Below are 20994 nucleotides of genomic sequence, written 5' to 3' on the forward strand. Positions count from 1 at the left end.
TGAACAAGTGTATGTTGTTATATAATCTATATGTTCAACTAGCCTTTATATATTCAGAAATGATTGCAAATTGAACTATGGTATCCTTAGCATTTTGTTTAGATTAGATTCATTATTAGTATTTTTTTTTTCTTTTAAAATGTTTACTGTATTTCATATATTGTGAAACTGTGGTAATTTCGTATGTTAGTATGATTTCAAATAGCAATCTTTGAAAATGATTAGAAATTTTATGAGATGGACCAAGACTCCTAAATATGTTTTAGTTTTCTTACGATAAAAGTTTAGAAATTATTTTGTATTTCTTAGAGAGACAACCGTATGAACAACATCTGCCATATATCGCTTGCTTAACACTTAAAGACCCATGGACAACTATAGTTGCCCTCTTGTTACGAGGCGTTCAGTCCCGGAGACAACTTTAGTTGCCGTGCACCCATCAAGGCCAGCTCCCGCACTTCAGCACGCAGTTGACGAAAGAAGCCAACAGCTTCATACAGCTAGTCCCTTCTGTTTACTTTTCACTAATATTTATCACCTTCATGCCTACAGGTCACGTACTGCGTAGATTTATATGAAATGCTGTGTCAAATGTATATACCCCAAAAAGATATGAGTACTCAGAAGGAAAAAAACATGTAGTTATTTTTTTCTCCTGTTTTATAAGCCAGTGGAAGTGTGTGTGGTTGTTTCGACATCCTTCTTGTAATTTGCTTAGGCTTCACTTCCTCTTTTTAGTTGAGCTTCTGGCGATGAATACCACCGCAACAAGTCGTGGTTCTTATGATAGTGGCGTATTTTCGCCCGGAGAAATTACGGAAATAATAGATGATAGCGACTCCGATGCTTTTGAAACGGACGATGAATCTAATGTTTAGACATTGCTACAATATTAGAATAACTAGAATCTTCCGACAGTGACACAAAAACAACACTCGATGCTGTTCTTAGCACTAGTTCTCAACCATCGCGCCGCGCTTCTAAACGTCCTCGCACCTAACAAGTCACCAAAAGGGACAGGAGGGGGCCGAGTGACATATTGTGATATGTAGTGTATATTTAAACTTATTTATATTTAGTTGTATGGTCGTTTGCAATTTACACGAAATTATCGGACAATATATCTTTCGATTGGATTTCCAACATGCAAAAAATATTCCTTAAAGTTTGCAACACTGTGTATTCAACGGTAATAATGCTAAGTGCATTAGTGTTTTTCTGTTATATTAGTACATTTTTATTCGATTGAATCTGAAAGTTTCATTCACTTTAAAAGGGTAGTTTCTGAGTAACAAAATTTTAAAAATACATTTAAAATGGCCGGGATCCAAGCGTTTCTACATTTAAATCCCCTCCGGGTCTTTAAGTGTTAAAAAAAAAAAAAAAAAAAACTTGTCTTAAAGATATCCTTATTAGAGATATCTTACTATAATACTTACTTTACAATTCGAGACTCACATTTGTTGAACTTAATAAAACATTAAAGGCAAAAACTAAATTTGCTTTACTTTAGTTTTGTTAGAAAAGTACATTGGAAGTGTCACTTAACAAAGAAATCACTAAAAAAAAATTGTCAGAAGGATCGTCAGTATTTGTAATACACAAGTTCACATCAGTACTTACGGTTTAGAATCCCCCGCTTTTCTAATTTCAAAATATGGCAACCCAAAGTTATCGTCGGATGCCACATACAAACAGACAGAGAGGACGGCCTGTAATAGGGAGCTTTGTACCCAAAATTCTCAAGGTTTGTTTCACGAGAATCTCAAATACTCGAAGGCATCCGAGCGCCGGATAGTAAATTTTCGAAACGGAAGTTTGGTAAGTCTTCAGTCTTATCGAATTTCCTTACTTCTATTTATATCAGTAGCTGTCTCTATACAGAATTTTAAATTAAACCCTCGAAATCATATGTAAAATTATTTTTCTGCCTGTCCCGTTATTGGCGCAATCGGCAAAGTGACTATTAGTAGACTAATGGTGTCTTGGATTCCAATTCCATTTAGGTGATGCATGTTTTCCTTTTTCTCTCTTCTGACAGACTGCTTAAACCTTGCACAGATCTGCGGGGAAAAAACTTTTCCTTCACTTCATTGCTAAGGAGAGTTTTAAAATGAACATCCTGCATGATAACTTCGAATACATTGTTTCTTCCGAACACTCCGATAATCTCGAACTTATCAAAATACTCAAGCGACTCGAAAAATGCGATCATATTGATATATTTCTGTATTTGCTGCTTTCAAACACTTCGAGAGTCCCGAACATTTCGGGAGTCTCGAACATTTCGAGAGTCTCAAACATTTCGGGAGTCTCAAACATTTCGGGAGTCTCAAACATTTCGGGAGTCTCAAACATTTCGGGAGTCTCAAACATTTCGGGAGTCTCAAACATTTCGGGAGTCTCAAACATTTCGGGAGTCTCGAACATTTCGGGAGTCTCAAACATTTCGGGAGTCTCAAACATTTCGGGAGTCTCAAACATTTCGGGAGTCTCGAACATTTCGGGAGTCTCGAACATTTCGGGAGTCTCAAACATTTCGGGAGTCTCGAAAGTTCAATAATTCGATAAAATTAAAATTCTTTATCGATGAAACGGTTTTGAAATTTTATCGAATTGTTATCGATTACTCGATTATCGGAACAGCCCTACATTCAACTCCCTGGCGTTACAGCTCCGAAAGGCTGTAGCCAGCATTTTAAACTGAGTGATGAGAACGGCGCATCAATTTCCAGTGCTATTGTTTCTGCCTTTCTAAACCAGAGTTCACAGCCTATTGCTTCAAGTACTTTCCTAATTGACTTACAATGCTGCAATACCAAATATTTTATATCCCTGTCAAGAATTGGATCCAAAACCAGGCTAACGATTTCATTTATCTTGCTTAACATCTCACGCCTTTTATCAATGTACAACGATAGATCAATTTCGCGATGAACACGGCAGCGAGCTTACCTACAAAAGCTTTGTGTGTTACATTACCTTTAGAAACTAGCCATAATTTTGTCTGCCTGGGTCATTTGAATAAACTTCTATTATTTCGTAACCGTTCTTTCTGTCCATTCAATTAATCACATAGATTCAGAGAGCATATCCAGCGAGAAAGAACTTCCGCACATCCTGCTGATGACCCCAAAAAACATTACATGCAACATTCCACAGAATATTTCTCTTTGTCTCTTTTCTTCTTTCTTTCGAAAAGAAAATCATTCTATAACTTCTTGAATAGTAAAATAACAGCATGGAAATCATCAATCAAACATTTAGATACAATACGAAACACTACATTCCAACACTCACTCAGCTCACGAAAGAAAAATGAATGGGTCAAAGGTGTCAGGTGAGATTGCTAGTGCAGTTCACACCAGGTGGGAGCGTTTGTTTAAATGGAGGGATGAAGTGGGGAGAATTAAAATGCATTAAAAAAAATAACATTAGTTTTTGCCACACTCCACAGCCAGATGCGAACGAGTTCACTGGCCTGCATAGCTAGCATTCCGAACTCCAAACCGGCTTCATCATGGGCAAATAAAGGAACAAGTTACTGCCTGGTTACTGGGAAGGGCAAATAACTATGGAGATTGAAGAAAAAGAAAAGGAGGAAATAAAGAAGAGACTTGTTCGCAAGGTCGTAATGCGTAACTGACGACCTTGTTGCAATAAACTTGGTCTTACCCTATGTGCATTTCATGATGTGCATATTTACTCCCTACTAGATTGCAGCTCTATTTTTTTTTTTTTTTTTTTTTTAATGATCCAATTTATTGGGTCAGCTGGTTCATAAATACAATCTCTAGTTCTCTCTCTCCCTTACGCAATGCATATAGAAATACTTGTACCAAAATGTAAAAATTAAGTAGTGGAAGGAAACAGAAAATCCATATTAAATTAGTTTATACACAGGCCTCATACTTTGTCAACATCCGTTAATCGTGGTTAATAACTCTTTATAGATTTAAATTCTTTCCCTTGTAAAATTTAACTACTTTATTACGTACAGTATTTTGGAAGCCAAAGTAAATTGCTTATATCTATTAATTTATGGTGGGTATTTAGTTATTAAATCCCTAAAAAAGCTTTCAGTACGGACTTCTGGTGCGAGAGGCCTCAAGTTCGATCCCAGTTCAAAATGCTACTTTATTTCTCTATATTTTTACTTTCAAGCATCGATAGGTGAGACGAAAGTACGGAATTCGTGAAAATCGTCAACAAATTTTCACGTTTCATGTACTCTACGTATATGGAAAACGTAGTTTTTGGATGTTGTCTGTCTGTTCATTCTTCTCGATGTATACTATATTTAATATATACTCACCTAGAGGCATACCGTTCAACGTTTCACACTGAATTTTAAACTGAAGAAATTTAAAAATTCTCTAGTTTCTAAGAGCGTTTTTCGAATCTTCCTCTTACCCCTAAAAATAGAAGTAGTTTACTGAAAATCAAAATTCCCTATTTGCTCTACAACAGCTCTAACAATTTTGTTTCACAAATAATTATACCATCAACCCCTAATACGTTGAAAGTATTTTTTTCTAGAAAACATCCGTTCTTTTGCGGGGGAGGGGGGGCGATTGTCTGAAAAACGACTTAGGCAATTTTCTTCATATTTTATATATATATATATATATATATATATATATATATATATATATATATATATATATATATATAAAATCATTAACAGACATACAGTGTAAGTTACTTATCGTTTTAAATAATTCACAACTGTTATTTTACTTCTGGGTGTTTTTTTTTTTCTTTTTGGGATGAGTTTATCACAAACAACTGTGGCGACTTTGTTCGTATTTCCTAAATAAATATGTCATTAATTATCCTGTAATGTGATGTAAGCTATTTCCCCTGAAAAATTCCAAAAGGGTTAGTTTATTCTTGGGGATGTGATTTTTTGAATGATTTTCTGAAAAAAAAAAAAAAAGAATCTGATGATTTTGTTCATATTTCATAAATATACATTTCGTTAACAATGCTATAATGTGGCGTAAGCAGTTTCTGAAGATATTCACGAGAAAGTTCTGCAACATAAGCTCGGGCCGGGAATCTAACCGGGGTCCCCAATGCGTCTTTGGCGTGGTAGAACCGAGTTTGATTCCAGGCGGCAGCTCATGGGGTTCGGATCCCACGTTAAGCTGTAAGTCCACGTCTCATATAGCCTCGCTGCTGAAAGGGACGCTAAACTCCTAAATCTAAATCTTGTTTTCAGACGGTTTCGTCTAAAACTCCTCGGCCGATTTTGTTCGTATTTCATAAATAACCCTACAACGTAATGTAAGACGTTCCTTCTAAAAATATATACAAAGGGTAGTTTATTTTTGAGATGATTTCACAATAATAATCCTATAATATGGCAATGTCATTTTACGTGAAAAATCAATAAGAAGTGATTTAATCTTGGGGATAAGTTTTCTTCGATTTGATTTGATTTGTAGTTTTGCGTTCCTTTTAGCAGCGAGGCTATATGAGACGTTGACCTACAGCTCAACGTGGAATCGGAACACATGAGCTCCCGCCGGGAATCGAACCCGGGTCTCCTACGCCAAAGGCGTGCAGGCTAAGTGCAACAGTCCGTCTCTTATTTCATTTCTCTTTAAATATATATTTTAAATAAATTTCTCGGATATATTAATTATATGGTTTTTAAATAGTAAAGAGTACTATGCTTACTTAATCTAATCTATCTCCATTATACAATCAATTAGTAAAAGAAGAAGCAAGAGAAGTTACCCCCCCCCCCACACACACACACTGGAAAACTTAACCTTGCCCAGATTAAGGATAAAACAGTTTGATATTTGGGGTGGAAGAAACTGTTTTTTCAAAAAACTTAAAAAGATTGATAAAGAAAATTAAGTGTTTACTGTGGGTTTTGTCTGGGAAATGTTGAGCTTTTAAAAATATTTCACGTTTAGTGAAGAGATAACAGTACATTACATCTCAGTTTTCCCATTATAATACGAAAAAACATTTTATTACTGCATTTTGAAGAGAAAATTCTGAAAAGAATGTCGTATCAAAGAAAAACCGGCCATTCGATAAGAAAGAAAAGATGTAAATCGGTGGGCGCAGCTAGTTTTCTAGTTCCAACGAATTGTTCATAGAGGTATTAGATTAACAATCATCAAAAATGTTTAGGAAATAGTTTAATAGTGTTAGCAGTAACTATTCTGAAAATGTAGTCGATTTCGTGGAAGAAAATTATAAATTAAAATTTATGAATAAACTGAAATTTCGATATAACTATATATAACATTTATTGATGCCGCTTAAATTCCAGATAGAGAACCTTTAAAAAACTATCAACAAATCTCTCATTTCAAAAGTTTTGATACGATATAAGTGAAGAAAGAAAGAATTTTGTGAATAATGTTAAACCACCATCATTCCCAAAATAGCAGTTTATATAGCTTTAAATTTGTAAATTGAACTCTTTGAACTCTCTGAAACTCAGGATAAAATGCTTCCCGAACAGAGAACGACATATAAGGAACGCAAGATTTTTACAAAAAAAAAAGAAGAAAAAGAAAAAAGAAAAGAAAAGAAAAGAAAAGAAAATCTGTATCTGTTTCTTGGTTTATGGTACATTTTACTTCCCTGTCATATTGCATTTAGGCAATCAGTAAAACAAATATCAAGTAATTTCCTGGTACTTTATCAGATGGTTAGGCAACCCAAAAGGCATTTGGTATATGGTGGTTGCATAACGTATACTTGTTGAAAAAATGCAATTCCTGTTTGAAAACAACCAAGGCAGTCAAGTCCGAATGGAACATAGGACTCACAAATACTGCATATATAACCGCAATTTCTAAATTGTTGAATTCACTTCAAGAAAACGAAAGATGTTCCTGTACGAAAGTCATAAAAGCGAACATTTCCGTTGTTTTTTCTTCAGAAAAGCTGGCTTTTTGAAACTAAGTCCTCCCCATTTTTTTTTTTTTCACCTCTGCTTACAACATACTTCAATAAATAGAACTTCATAGGAAGTCTCTTAGGAATCCACGCATACCATGAGAGTTAACTTTTGCACGCGTTAATAAAAGCTTATGAAATATTCATTATTTATTTATTTTTATTAATAATAATAATAATAATAATAATAATAATAATAATAATAATAATAATAATAATAATAATAATAATAATAGCAGCAGTAGTAGAAGAAGAAGAAGAATTGTCGCAGCACTCAGAACAGATAAATCCGAGGCATTATTTTAGTATATTTAAACTTCTAACACGCGTCTATATTTATTTTGGTAAGTTAATGCATTATGATGCCATTCAAAAAGCTGTTATTTATAATGCGCGATTTTGGCTGGGTGTGGATATTTTTATGAGGTACGAAACTATCAATATTTCTGAGACCAATATCAGTTTTCAACATTGAAGCAAATTCTAAAAAACTTATAAAAGTACGAAGCCTATGAATATTATTATTATTATTATTATTATTATTATTATTATTATTATTATTATTATTATTATTATTAAAATTAACCGTTTATAATTCCTAGGAACAGTAACATACGCCACACGTCGTTACTGTTCATCAACACCTAGTCGTCGAAATTGTGGTTAATCGATTGGAAAAGCTGCAAAACAGAGAAACCCCATAAGCGTATCTATGAAAAAATGCATGAAAGCAGTCTCTGAATAAACGTATTTTATTCTCAAGTCTCTCATGAACATCAATAATAACTTTTTTTATTACTAAAAGTTCACCAATATTCCAATTCTCGCTTATGTTTAGAGTGTAGGTGAATGAATAATCTTGCAGAAATCGCTCTGTGCAAAACTAATGTTTGCTATTTGAAAGTATCTAATATCATAAGAATCTAGGAACCCACGTAATAAAGGAAAAGGAAAGAGCACATCAGAGTTTGTTTCTTTTAAACAATGATGTGGTTTCAGGAACAGAGACTACCGACCACAAGATCAAACCATGTAAGGAAACTTGAAGTCGCATACCGTCTTCCAACGGCGGCACATACCTACACATTGAAATCCTGAATTGTGATACAAAGTTATAAATATAGGTATCTCGTCACTGCTAATACTAAAAATGACTTTTGGTGCACATATACTTTGCACACATGTCATTTATCTGCGTTACCATCCATTTGTTGTCTTTACAAAAGGGCGAAGGTGTAATTGTTTTACCTTGTTCCCTTGAGAATCTTAGGACCTTGAAGTGTCTTTTTTTTTCTTTTTTTTTTAAATTTTTATTAGCTTAAGTTCGCATTAGTTTGGAACTTATTTCATGTTTAATTTATACGGCTGTCAAGTTAATTGGATAATTATGTCTCCGTATCCGATTGTTAAAATAATTACTCATATCATTTGTTCGCTCCACAATTAGATAATCGAAGCAGGAAAAAAAAGAGCTATTATTAACAGATGTTTTGGACAACTGTAAAGCAAAAACAACTATGCAAATTATTAGTTTGAAAACGTGTCTGTGTATATGGAGTGATATTTTTAACACATGTGTTATCGAAATACTTTTAAAGCAGTTATTTTGACCAAAGATTCCTTTTCTCAGTCCACCAAATATCATAAATACTCGTATACTACTGTTAATCTCTCCAACCCTTCTCACAACCATGTATTCTTGGGTAATTCTCTTTCGCGCTACTTGACAATGTTTCTTGATTCACCATACCACTTTGTATGAAGAGACAGACTGTTTCTTGTCTTTTTGTATCCTATCAAAAATTGCTTCTGACTCTAGATTAGAATTATTCTTGCAATATGTCCAACCTCGCCACTTCAATATCTTTATTTTCATGGTAATATCCGTTACTCTTATGGTTCTTCTAATCCACATGATTCTTTTCTTGTTTATGACGGCGGGATCCTAACATTATACAGTATATACTCTACAGATGGAAAATATATTATTTTATTAATGTCCACGTTTCCGATTCATATGTCGAAACAGGCAGAATATTTTCATTCAAAATTTTAAGCTTTGAACACATTGGCATTTTACTTTTCAGTATGAAGCTGTTTCTTCCGAATGCACTCCAGCCTAGACTAACAAGTCTGTTAATCTCTTCTTCAATTTGCGAAATCGTTGATCGCAACTTTTGTTTTTTCATATTCATTTTTAACACGATTTTTTTGCTTTTCCAATCACATTCTACAGTTCTATATTGTTTGCAAGGAGAATGATGTCATCAGCGAAACGAAAGGTTCACAGAAGAAGGGAAAACTTGGAAGAGAAGTAGTGAAAAGAGAAGAGGATAGATGATGCAACTAGTGATGGGTGCTGGCACCATATTAAAATGAGTATACAGCAGGCTATCAAAACGCCTAAGAAACATTGAACTACAGAATTGATATTGCTGAAAATGAGGGAAAGAACGGCGTAAAAGCAGGTTAACAGAGAAAGTGGCAGAAAGATGTAAAGGAAGCTCAACAATGAGTTACAAAGGCAAACAGACAGAGCAACGATATATTCTACAAAAAAATGTGAGGACACACAAGAATTAAAAAGAATGGGGAAATATGACGAAACGTACAAGGAGGTTAAATCTATAGAGCTTCAGAGGAAAAAGGGGGGTATTACAATCGCAGAAGAAGATAAGAACGGGAAGGTAATCAGCACGAAGAAGAAGATGGGAAGATATAGATGACTTGTATGAGAGTAGGGATAGACCGCGTGGCCTACATGTTGAAGTAGGGATTTCGGGATGAGTTGATAAAGATATATCCGAGATTATGAACGGAAAGACAAGGTTCATAATATACTAATCAAATTCATTAAAAATATAGGAGTCAAGGGAAAGAAAGAATTATTCGAACTCTGTAATGAAATATATTAAACGGGAGAGTGCTCAAAATAATTTCTGAAGACAATGGTTCCGTTGGCTAATAAATCGAACCAAGAGAGATGTAAGAACTACAGAACTTTTAATTTCATATCGCATGCAGTAAAAATTTGATTGGAATACTAAACAGAAGATTGTGTAGGGAAACAAATAAAGAAGTTTAGAAGAAACAGATTGGTGTTAGAAGAGATAAGGGTACAAGAGATGCTGTTGACTTACTAAGAGTAAAATAAATAAATAAATAAATAAAATAAAATAAAAGTTTACAGAAGAACGGGAAAAACTTGTATTTACTAATCTAGAAAAGGCTTTTGTCCAGGAGGACTGGGAATTTTTGATAGGAGTTTTAAAAAGGGTTGGGTAAGAATTCGAAGATCGAAGAAACATATATACGAACCAACAAGTAAGTGTTAGAATGAGGGGGGGGGGGGGGAGAAGAAATGATATAGTACAGCGCAATTGGAAAAAGAGTTTGACAATAAATGTTATCTCTCGGCGATCTTTTCAATTATCTACCTAAAGATAGTGAAGAAGGGTTGCATAATGAAGACGTTATTTCACTGAGTATAAGAATATGAGTATGAGACGATATGTATATGCTATACAAGTGATATGTCGCTTGTTGTGGAGTCTGAAAAGGAAATTAATAAGATGTTGGAAAATTGGAGAAAGGACAGCGATGGGTATAGGATGAAAATAAATGTTAGAAACACAAAAGTCATGGTGATTGGAACGAAGTGGTGGATGTCAAATATAAAAGTAGAAGGGGAGGAAATAGAACATGGACTAGTTTTCGATACGGGGGGCGCGGTGGCTCAGTGGTAGAGCGTTCACCTCCAGTGCTTGGGTTCCCTGGTTCGATCCCAGCTCGCGCAGTGTGGACTTTGTGGTGGAGAAACACCGTGCTCGTGGGTTTTCTCAGAGTTCTTCCGTTTCCTCCCACTTTATTCATTCCACCATTTCACTCCTCTCTCATCATCACCGTCTCCTTTAGCCTAACCGGCATAACCGTGGGACGTAAAACTTAAAGATTTATTTATTTTTTATTCTATTTTATTTTTTTAAGTTTAGTTTTCGATACCTGAGTAGTATTATTAGTGAGGACATGACGTGTGAACGTGAAATAAATGCAAGGGTAAGAATGGAGAAAAATTTATTTAGGAGTAAGAAAAGAATATTTTGTGAGTCCTTGAATAAAGGGTTAAGGAAAAGACTCATAAAATGTTTCGTGTGTATTGTACTCTACGGGTCAGAAACATAAATATCACGTACAGGAGATGAAACAAAAGCTGCAGAGAAGAATGGAGAGAATTAGGTGGGGCAAATGAAAAACTAATAAGTTGTTTGAAATAATGAAGGACAAAAGAACAATTTAAGATGTAATTGAAAAGCGGGAGAGAAATTGTTGAAATACTGGCTGAGAAGGAACAGCATTATGATGGGCGTGCTAGAAGGTGGCAGGAAAAAGAGGGACACGGCGAAATATAGTTGATGGATGGTATTAAAACAGAAAAATCGTACTGAAGACAAAGAGCTTAGCTGAAGATCGTGGTGCATGGAAGCATATCAGTTAGAGCAAGTGACCTGCAATAATGGCGCAATCTATTATTATTCTCGAATCACGTAAATGCATGTAATTTTCATAAATGACACAAAGAAGTGCTTATCCTTTTTTAGAGAGAGAGAAGGCCTCATGATGAAATTTATTTCCAATTTCGGTATATCACTAATCGAATATTTCCACCAACTTAAGTTTCTTCTTCGATAATTAAATATACAAAGCTTAGTTTTACTACAATTAATGAAGACAGAAAAACTTTCATATTAACCTTTATTCTGTCTGCTCCCAGTCCAGGAGGAGGACATCTTTCTAAGTACGTGGCAAGGTCATGTTCCACGTGCTCAAACACCAGGAAAAGCACCAGCTGTTGTTCCTTCTCCAATCGCTGGCCATGGCAGATGTCCAGTAGTCTGCAAAAAACAAAAGGAAATACAATATTAATAAATATTTCGGCATTTTTCCAACCATCATTTGTTTTACATTACAACCACACTGGAGACTTGACTAATATCAAAGGATATTTTGTTCTCTTAAACAATAACCTAGCCAGTTCTACTTTTTATTATGATCTCTAATACTGTTTTGTTCCTCAATTTTTCAAGCATTTGTTCCCTATTTTTCAATTTCTTCCACCCAGCTAATTTTTCCATTCTTGTTCATACCCACACTTTGAAGTGTTCTACAGCAGACAAGTTTTGAACAGGAAGGACGAACCATATGAAGGAGGAGTATATGCAGGGGAAAACGGACGTTGAAAGGGAAGTCAGGATTGTTGCATGAAAACGGAAAACCATAATATCGACAATTACCGCAGAAGTGAATACACACCTGACAGACCGTGTGTACGAAAACCGTCGATACTTGCGTAAGGGCAACATGCATGGCAAGAGTGCTATACCGAAGCCTTCCATCAGTAGCACAAATGCCGCAATGAGGGTTTAGTGGTACCAGAAGGATAAAACCTGAACGCTGGATGACCTAAACCGTGTCATATTGTAGGATGAGCCCAGCTAATCCTGTTTTCCAAACAACAGGGAGTGTGTTCGTCTGGAGAAGCCTCTCTGATGCATATAACCTAGAACAACCAAACATGGAGGCGAATTCGTGATGGTTTGGGGTGCAATATTGTGGCAGACTTTGGGCCCACTAATTGTTCTAGAGCGTCGTGTCACTACCAAAGATTGTAGAACCATTTACACCCTATGGTTTGAACACTCCTCATGAACGGTAGTGCGGGGTTCCAGGATAATAACTGCCCCATTCATATGTTGCACTTGTCACAGAGTAAGCATAACAGAGGGGGGGGGGGGTGAACATCTTCCGTGGCACATTCAATCACCGGATTTCAACATTATTGCCTGTATGTGATTTATTAGAGGATCGAGTGATAAAACGTTTCCCTTCATCACGTGCATATGCTGAACTTGCCACTGCGCTTCAAGAGGAATGGTTAAAAATCCCTCTGCAATCAGTGCAGGATCTATCGATTCTTCCCAAATAGTGTTGCTTCTATATTGGCCGCCAAAGTCGCCCCAACACTTTATTAAACACAAATTATGACTTTGTATCAGGTGTTTCAGTTTCAATGTCCACTACCTGTAGGTTCACATCTCATATAGCCCCGGTGCTGAAAAGGGACGCTTTTAGATACCATGCTCACCCAACATCGTGCTCATAGGATAATTTTGGCTACATGCTTTCTCAATCTCATGCTCAGTTTGTGTGGTTGAGGTCAAATGAGTTGCGAACTCGTGATCGCCGACTTCATGACTTCGAGCACCTTTAATCCTTTCTAAGCAAGTTATCGGCCCAACTTGAATAGTTACTACAAATTCATCCCCCAAGTCTTTTTAGTATCTATTTTAATTCCATGTTTATTTGCTCAAGTTCTGTAGCTCACAACATCTATGCATTGCAACGCGTGTTAAGTACTATTGTTTTTGTCTAAGTTTGCTGTCTTTGATTACTAGAGGTTATTTCAAATGTTGACATACATTTAACATAAATTTGGACTCGCGTATTTCCACCGGATATTGAACCTGGGTTTCTCGTAGTAAAGAAACATTTATCATTTACACAGGCCCGTATCCAGGGAGTCTAGGGGGGACGCCCCCTAAAATTTTCACGGTAGGCTTGCAAATCAATCGTATTATGGTGATGAACTATAATATAGTTGGATCGCCCCCTCCCCCCCACCTACATTTTTGGGCTGACTACCGGCCTGCATTTATAGCTCTTCCTGCTGTTCTAGTGGTTTAGTGTACGCGTTTCTGCACGGGATTCCGAATTCGATTCCTGATGGGAGAGTTGAAATATGAACTCATTACAGTGGTTCGGATTCCACCTTAAACTGTAGATCAGCATCTCACGAAAGATGAAAAAGCCGGCTTTTGGGGGACGGAGTTTTCTTTTTCTTTTTCATTAAAAAACGGATATTTTTGCTTTTTGACGTGGTTTTCTTTTTTAAACTGTTGTGTTCCTGTAGTGGATTCTATAATTTTAAAAGTGCCTTTAAAAGCAATTACTTATGAGTTAATGTTTAATTCGGGACTGGATATATTTATTGATTTTGAACTGGCATCTAGTTCACGTTTAGCAAGTGTACGTTATACAATCCAATATACCAAAATGGTCATGTTGATTGCCTAACCACCTTACGACGTGCTATACAAACAATTCGTTCGAACTAGAAAATTCATTGTGTCCACCGAATTGCCCTTTTTCTTTCCCAAGTGACTGATTATCCTTGATTATTGAACTATTCATGATTTTATTTTCTTTTGAATGCATTTATTATTATTATTATTATTATTATTATTAGTAGTAGTAGTAGTAGTAGTAGTAGTAGTATTACTGTTATTTTTCCATTAAAGTTGAAATGTTAAAAAAAAGTCCAAAATTTTCCTGGGAAAAAAGGCCTGGGATCTTTTTTGAAGAGCAGAATTTTTTTAGAACCCTTGCATCCCATCTACATCCCATATAGCCTCAGTGCTGAAAATGGACGCTAAATTTCAAACAATAACACCAGATTCTTTAACAACAAAACTCGTCAAGAACTATTTTTGCTTATGCAAATTAAAATCCTAGAGTGTTATAAAGGAAAAGGAGAAACGACTGAAAGAATTTATGAGATTCTTTTCTCAGTAAGATACAAAATAATAGCAATCCGAGAAAGAAATGCAGTTTAAAAGCTCATATGTTTACATAAGAAATAGATAACCTTAAAACAAATTACTTTCAAGTATACTCCGAGTTAACATTTCCCCGTCCGTATGCGTAACTCTACAGTTGTGTATACAATTCTCAGTTTTATTGATTGTTAGGAAAAGTGTGAAAATTCGTAGCAGAGTGGCGTCTTAAGTTTAATTTAGTTATTTCAATTCAACACTACTACAGTAGACGGTATTTCTTTTAACGAGACGGGTGATTACAATAATTTTCTTCAGCTTGATGAGCGGATAGGAGCAAATGATACGCCCTTGTAACTTAATGAAAAGTAAATTATGTATATAATTTTTAACACCTACCACGTGCGTTTTCCCATTGATGCATTCCTTTCTCCATCCTCCCGCCCCCAATTCCCGCCGGAGATCATTGAGACAGAGAGAGCCGAGCATCTTAACCAGGAGAAAACAAAACACTGATGATTAAATGAGGGGCGGGGTTTACCTCAATGCAGTTGCTATGGCAACCGTGGTGACGAAGCAAGTCACGCTCCGCCTACCCGTTTAGGCCTAGAGCAGGGGCGTGAGAAAATGGCTGGCGCCAGGAAGTCGGTGTCATCACGCCGCGCCGGGCCGTGTTCAATCATTGCCACTTTAAACGCGCTCTTGTAATATTACGTACTTGCCCTGATAAGTAAATAATGACTAACGCAATTGCACACACACTCTCATGCCAACTCAATGATATATGAAATTGATTTTAAAAGGTTTGTTACTTTGTATTCTATACAGTTCCATACGATCAAATCTGTATTGCAGTGTTGATTTATTTCTTGCACCAAATAAATTATTCTAAACATGCTATAGTTATACTTTTGTGGTCAACAATATTTAGATAAATATATATGATACTAGTGAAACAAATTGGTCAACAGAAAATGGCTCCCTCTAATATCCTCCAATAATATAAACTTATGTACTTTTAGTTAGGATACCTTAACATTTTCAAGATTAAAGTGACTTCTGCAGTTTAAAAATATTTGACAATATAAAAAAATAATATTGATACATTTTTAAACTAGACAATGTGTAAAGGTACAAACACTTGGCCAAGATGCTTCTTTTCATATTCATAACGAGAGAGTTGAGTTGATTTTAGTTTAGCGTCCCTTTCAGCAGCAATACGCAAATAACTATTCACCGTATCCACTAAATATTTGCGTACTTCAGCGTATGCGTACTTTGAATCACGGAAACGATGAAGGGCATACCCGTATTTTTGACATCGGCTGTGGGTGTCAGCTGAGGAGGAGGGAGTGGAATCTGGAAGAAACACTGGTCGGTATGTCACAGAACTCTATTCTTTACGCATATCATCAGAAAATTGCTACCTCCACTCAGATACACAATAGATATATGTATTAGATATGACAGTGATAGACAGATGTCTTTTCTATCCATTTGTTATACCTGAGCAAAATCTTACAAAACTATCGCCTTTGTTATTTTCAAATTTAGAACACTACAAAAAAGGCGCAAAGAAAAGTATTCTTTTCTACCCAATGCAATATATCCTTTATGAGCTTTATCTATTATAAATATGATTAATTGTCAAGAAGTGTCTGTAATTGCTAAAAATTTGTAAAGAAAATTACTACATTTTCTAGCATCTATGAGATTGAGACACCTTAACAGATTATCACCTATTTTATTGCATAAATGCGTACTATTCATATTATTATACATGACAATATTATAGTATAAACAGCGATCTTGAGTCTTAATATACTGTACTCTCATTAACACCTGATTACTTTAAGCAGTGGTGTTGTTCAATTAGGAAAGAATTCCCATCTAAAATAGACTAGTGATGTTAATTATTTACAGCTGAATTAATGTACTAGTACGTTCAGCGGTCAGACTGGTAACGAAGAGAGTTTGTTGTTAAATTTACATTGGCAATCTCAATTGCTTGACGAAATTTTTAGATAATAAGTTCAGTTATTGAAACATTTCAGTATTAAATTTAGAACTTCATATAAAAGTTTATTTTAGCATTTTCTAGTGAGGTAATGTAACTAATGTTTCGGTTCAAATGTAATTTAAACGTTTATTTTCGGTACCTTCAGCAATTTATAGGCTAATCACACACAATTTTGTTCACTTCAAATCTAATAAAACTTTTTTAAGAAAACTAATTTTAGTATTTTTTAAGTTTTTCAAATACATTTTACCGAATTCAAAAATTCGTTTAATATCTATCTCAACACTTAATTCAGTATCATGTTTCGACGCTCTTTTAAGGAAAGTGTATGTTCAGTTTCTTCGTCATATCAAATATGTCATTATTTCATTACCAAGTTGGTTGGACTAGAGTTCAGTAGAGTTCATTTCAGCACCAGGGCTACATAAGATGTGAACGTAAGGCTCAATGTGGGTTCCGAACCAAATGAGTTCCCACCGGGAATCAGGTGTCCCGCGCTGAAGGCGAGTACACTAACTAGATCTCCACAAGGGAGTTCTTCGTAATCAGATATCACAAGAGAGGATCAAATGACATTTTCAGTTCAGCAAATGCCACGATAACATATTTCCTTCGAAATTCTTTCTTGGTTAACATAAGTCGCACAATTCCAGTAATTGTTCTTTTGAGTATCCCAAGATTTTCCTCGTAGCTAAATGTTGAGTATTAGCAGATACGGGGATATGAGTTTCCATACTTTAAAATTGAAGTAGACACGAAACCCATGATATATCCCTGGTACTGAACTAAGTCACTAAAAACTCCAACCAACAAACCACGAAATCAAACGTTAGTCCATAGGTCCAAAGTGCACAGATTCTCTAGTGATGAGTGATCTCTGTCAGATCTCTCAGTGATCTCACACACTATACAAATTTGAAGCGCTACTGGAGATAATCCTTTCAAGCTTTTTTTTTTTTTTTTTTTTTTAATAATTAAAACTGTGAAAGGACAAACTAAACCAAATGTCCTTAACAATAAAGAAGTACTAGCGGCCACTTGCTGATTTATTGATTCAAATATTGCTATCATTATAAAAAGTTCGGTAACTGTCATTATTATCTGCACACACAAGAGAGTGACTAACCTGGTCTTTCCATGCTACCGTGAGGTTTCCGCCTTCAAGGAAAAAATTGCTTTTGTTTGTAAGTAAACTATACAGGGTGCGGAAAAAGTCCCGGAACGGTTCAATATCTCGCAAAATATACAGATCAGCAAAACAAAAATGTGTGTTATATTGTTTGAAAAAAGCTATCCAATTACATCAAACTGAACTCCCTATCCCCACCCCCTTTGGGGTACGGGGATAACTAAAATTTTAAATGGAAACTCCATTTTTATTGTATATTTGGATTTTCCAGAAAAAGTGACAGTGGACAAATTAAAAATAGTACCTTCACGGATGGCACTTGAATCGACACACAAAAAAGGGATGGCAAAACGTTATGAAACTGTGGGCTCTTAGTATCGTACTCTGTGGCCATTTGGTTAGAGTACTGACCTGTGGAATCTGATGTCGTGAGTTCGATTCCCGCGCAAAGTAACATTTTTATGTGGATTTTTATACCCAAATAATGAATTCATATATTTTAACTTCGATAAAAATAATGTATTTGTCTATATCAATTTGCAAGAAAATACAAATGGCGACAAAAATAGTTAATTTTTGTTGTCAATAACCATATGAACTCTAACTCTAATAACCCTATTACTAAGAACTACTTCATAAAGATAGTTTGCAAAACACTTATCGAAATTTGTATTCTATGTAACTTAAAAAAAAAGTACTAATTGAAGTTAAACCGTATGGATTTCTTTGGAGAAATGAAAGAGAAAAGATTACCTTGAACAGGAATCGAACTCAGAACCTCTGACTCCGCAATCCAATACGCTAACCGTACGGCCACAGAGCATTGGACTGACAATTACTATTTTCGTAACGTTTTGGTGCACCGCCTTTTTTGTGTCGATTCAAGCGCCATCTGCAAAGACACTGTTTTCAATTTTTGATCAAATCACTGTCACTTTTTCTGGAGAATCCAAATGTGCAATAAGAAATAGGGATTCCCATTTAAAATTTTAAATTTACCCCCTGTACCTCCGAAGGGGATGGGGATATTGGGTTGCGTTTGGTATCATTGGATAGCTTTTTCAAAACTGTTTAAACGTGTTATTTTTTGTTTTGCTGACCTTTATACTTCGCGAGATATTGAACCGTTCCGGGACTTTTTCTGCACCCTGCATATTCCTTATATTTTACTAACTGGTCTTCATTCAACCATTTTTCAGTAAAATTACATTATACTACAATTCCACTGTTGTTAATTTACAGAAAAATGTAACACGACTAAAATAGTAAACGATATTTTAAGTTTATATTTAGTGTTATTGATCGTTATTTTAATACATATATCTTAGTATCAACCATATTCCTCGTGATACGCACTGCTCTAATTCAACAGCGATCAAATGATGGCATTTCACTGACATCTTGTAATTTTACTTAAATACTCACAAAACTCAATGACAGTTTCTCTAGTAGAATGGTCAGTGTTGTCCAGATATTCCCATTGTTTAAAAAAAAAGTGTATACACTTGAATAGGAAACTGCTTTCCTGAAAACTTGTGTCTAAGTAATCAGATAATGCACGTAGAAATGGATAGCGCATGAACTGAGTATCGACAATTAGTGACACTACTTCCAGCTCCCTAGATCACAGCCCGCTACTTGTTATTCAGGTCGCTTCCAAATTGTCCTTCTATGCTGAGCCAACACAGAGAAGCAAGTAATATGTAATTTCTGCACACTATTCCTCAATCAAATATTTTCATGATTTCCGGTAACACCGAAATTCCAATGTTTTAAAAGTTGCATTACCGCTTCCAAACAGTGCGGCTGCTAGGTAAAGACAACACCGTTAAAATAAATGTGAAAGCATACTGTTCTCAGCCTACCCTTCTGTTCAGTTTTAAAAAAAAAGATTTAACTGATTTCTTCTTGAAGTCTAGTTAGATGCCCTTTACTCTTTAAAATGAATTTGCATTATATATTCAACTAGCTGAAATAACAATTCTTTGCATGTACTTGGAAGACAATGCCTGCGGGGATATCACCATTCATCTCAGTAACCGCGAAAACTATGATTTCACACCAATATCGGTCATTTTGAATTATTTCTACATGTCTCGGTAACCCCCCTCCGTAGGTGATTCTCGACCTGCATACAATGGTAGCTGAATTTGAAAGTTATCGCTAAAGAAAGTGCCGCCATTGATCTCAGCAATCAAGAAAACTATGGATTTGGCACTAATATCTGTCATTTTGGATTATTTTTACGTCTCGGTACCCGCATCCCCGCAGGCACGTAGCCAGGATTTCGTAAAGAGAGGAGTCCGTGACGTGAAGTACTGTAGTCATCACACCAGGGGCTCGATTATTCTAAACTACGTATCTTACCGGAACATATATTGATTCTTTAGCCAGGGTTTTGTAATGGGGGGGGGGGGTAACATGAAATACTAAAGGCCCAGGAGCTCCATCAATCTAAATTACTTTATTGGCAACGTATATTGGTTTGTTAGGATAATAAAATGAGGGTATGTTAGTAAGTATTTTACTAACAAACTATGAAGAAATCTCAAGTAAAAGAATAAAAAAAAAGTACTGAAAAAGATTTTACACAATATTTACGTTTCTTCCTCTGTTCATTCAAATATAGGCCTAACAATTTTCCTTTCATTATGACCTTAACTATTATAAAATAATTAATATTCATTATTTTAAAAAGTACATATTCAATAATGTCTTGCAAAATATTTTTCAATATTTGCGTTCCTTTCTCTGCTGAATCAAATGTTAACAGAACTTTCTTTCCACATAACTTTTTTTGTTTTCATTATTCCGTCAACTACTGTCTGCCCCAAATGACAGGTTAAAGGAGCAGTAGAAAACTGTTTCTGAAATAACATGTTTGATACTACAGAGAAGCGATGACGAAAAATTATGATTTAAAAAAAAAATGTGTACGCTGTTACAGAACGGCACTATGCCTTTCGAAAGCTTGAAATTTCCGTGACTAGTAGCAGAAACTCTGAAAATTCCGTAACTTTTGTAGTAATTTCAAATTCCTTTACTTTTCCAGGATATCCCGCTCATTCGCCACCATGTGTTGCAAGTAATACAAATCTCCTCATAAGAAAGAGTAACCAAATGCTTGCTCTATCTTTTTATTTTTAACGCTGATTCTTCTTTTACTCATTTCTTTTTGTTTCATCCTTCCTTATTTTTTTCATTTCTGGTTGCGAAAGGGGAGGGTCCGGACCCCCCTTGGCTATGTGCCTGGCCCCCGGTGAACCCAGGCCCGCAGCTGAATGGGGTGAATTTGGAAGTTGATG

The 20994-nt window shown here is 35.5% G+C and overlaps 1 protein-coding gene across 8 annotated transcripts in view; it reads right to left on the reverse strand.

Annotated features, from left to right (window-relative positions):
* Positions 1 to 20994, reverse strand: part of Cdk4 (Cyclin-dependent kinase 4) — a 326852-nt gene that overhangs the window by 38202 nt on the left and 267656 nt on the right. For all 8 annotated transcript variants that reach the window (XM_081736280.1, XM_081736276.1, XM_081736281.1 and 5 more), the window contains one exon: positions 11681 to 11822. In XM_081736280.1, coding sequence (XP_081592406.1) covers positions 11681 to 11822 — 142 coding nt within the window. The remainder of the gene's footprint in view (positions 1 to 11680; positions 11823 to 20994) is intronic.

The sequence above is a fragment of the Thermobia domestica genome, chromosome 13 (assembly GCF_964235325.1).
Source record: "Thermobia domestica chromosome 13, izTheDome1.hap1.1, whole genome shotgun sequence".
NCBI lineage: Eukaryota > Metazoa > Arthropoda > Insecta > Zygentoma > Lepismatidae > Thermobia > Thermobia domestica.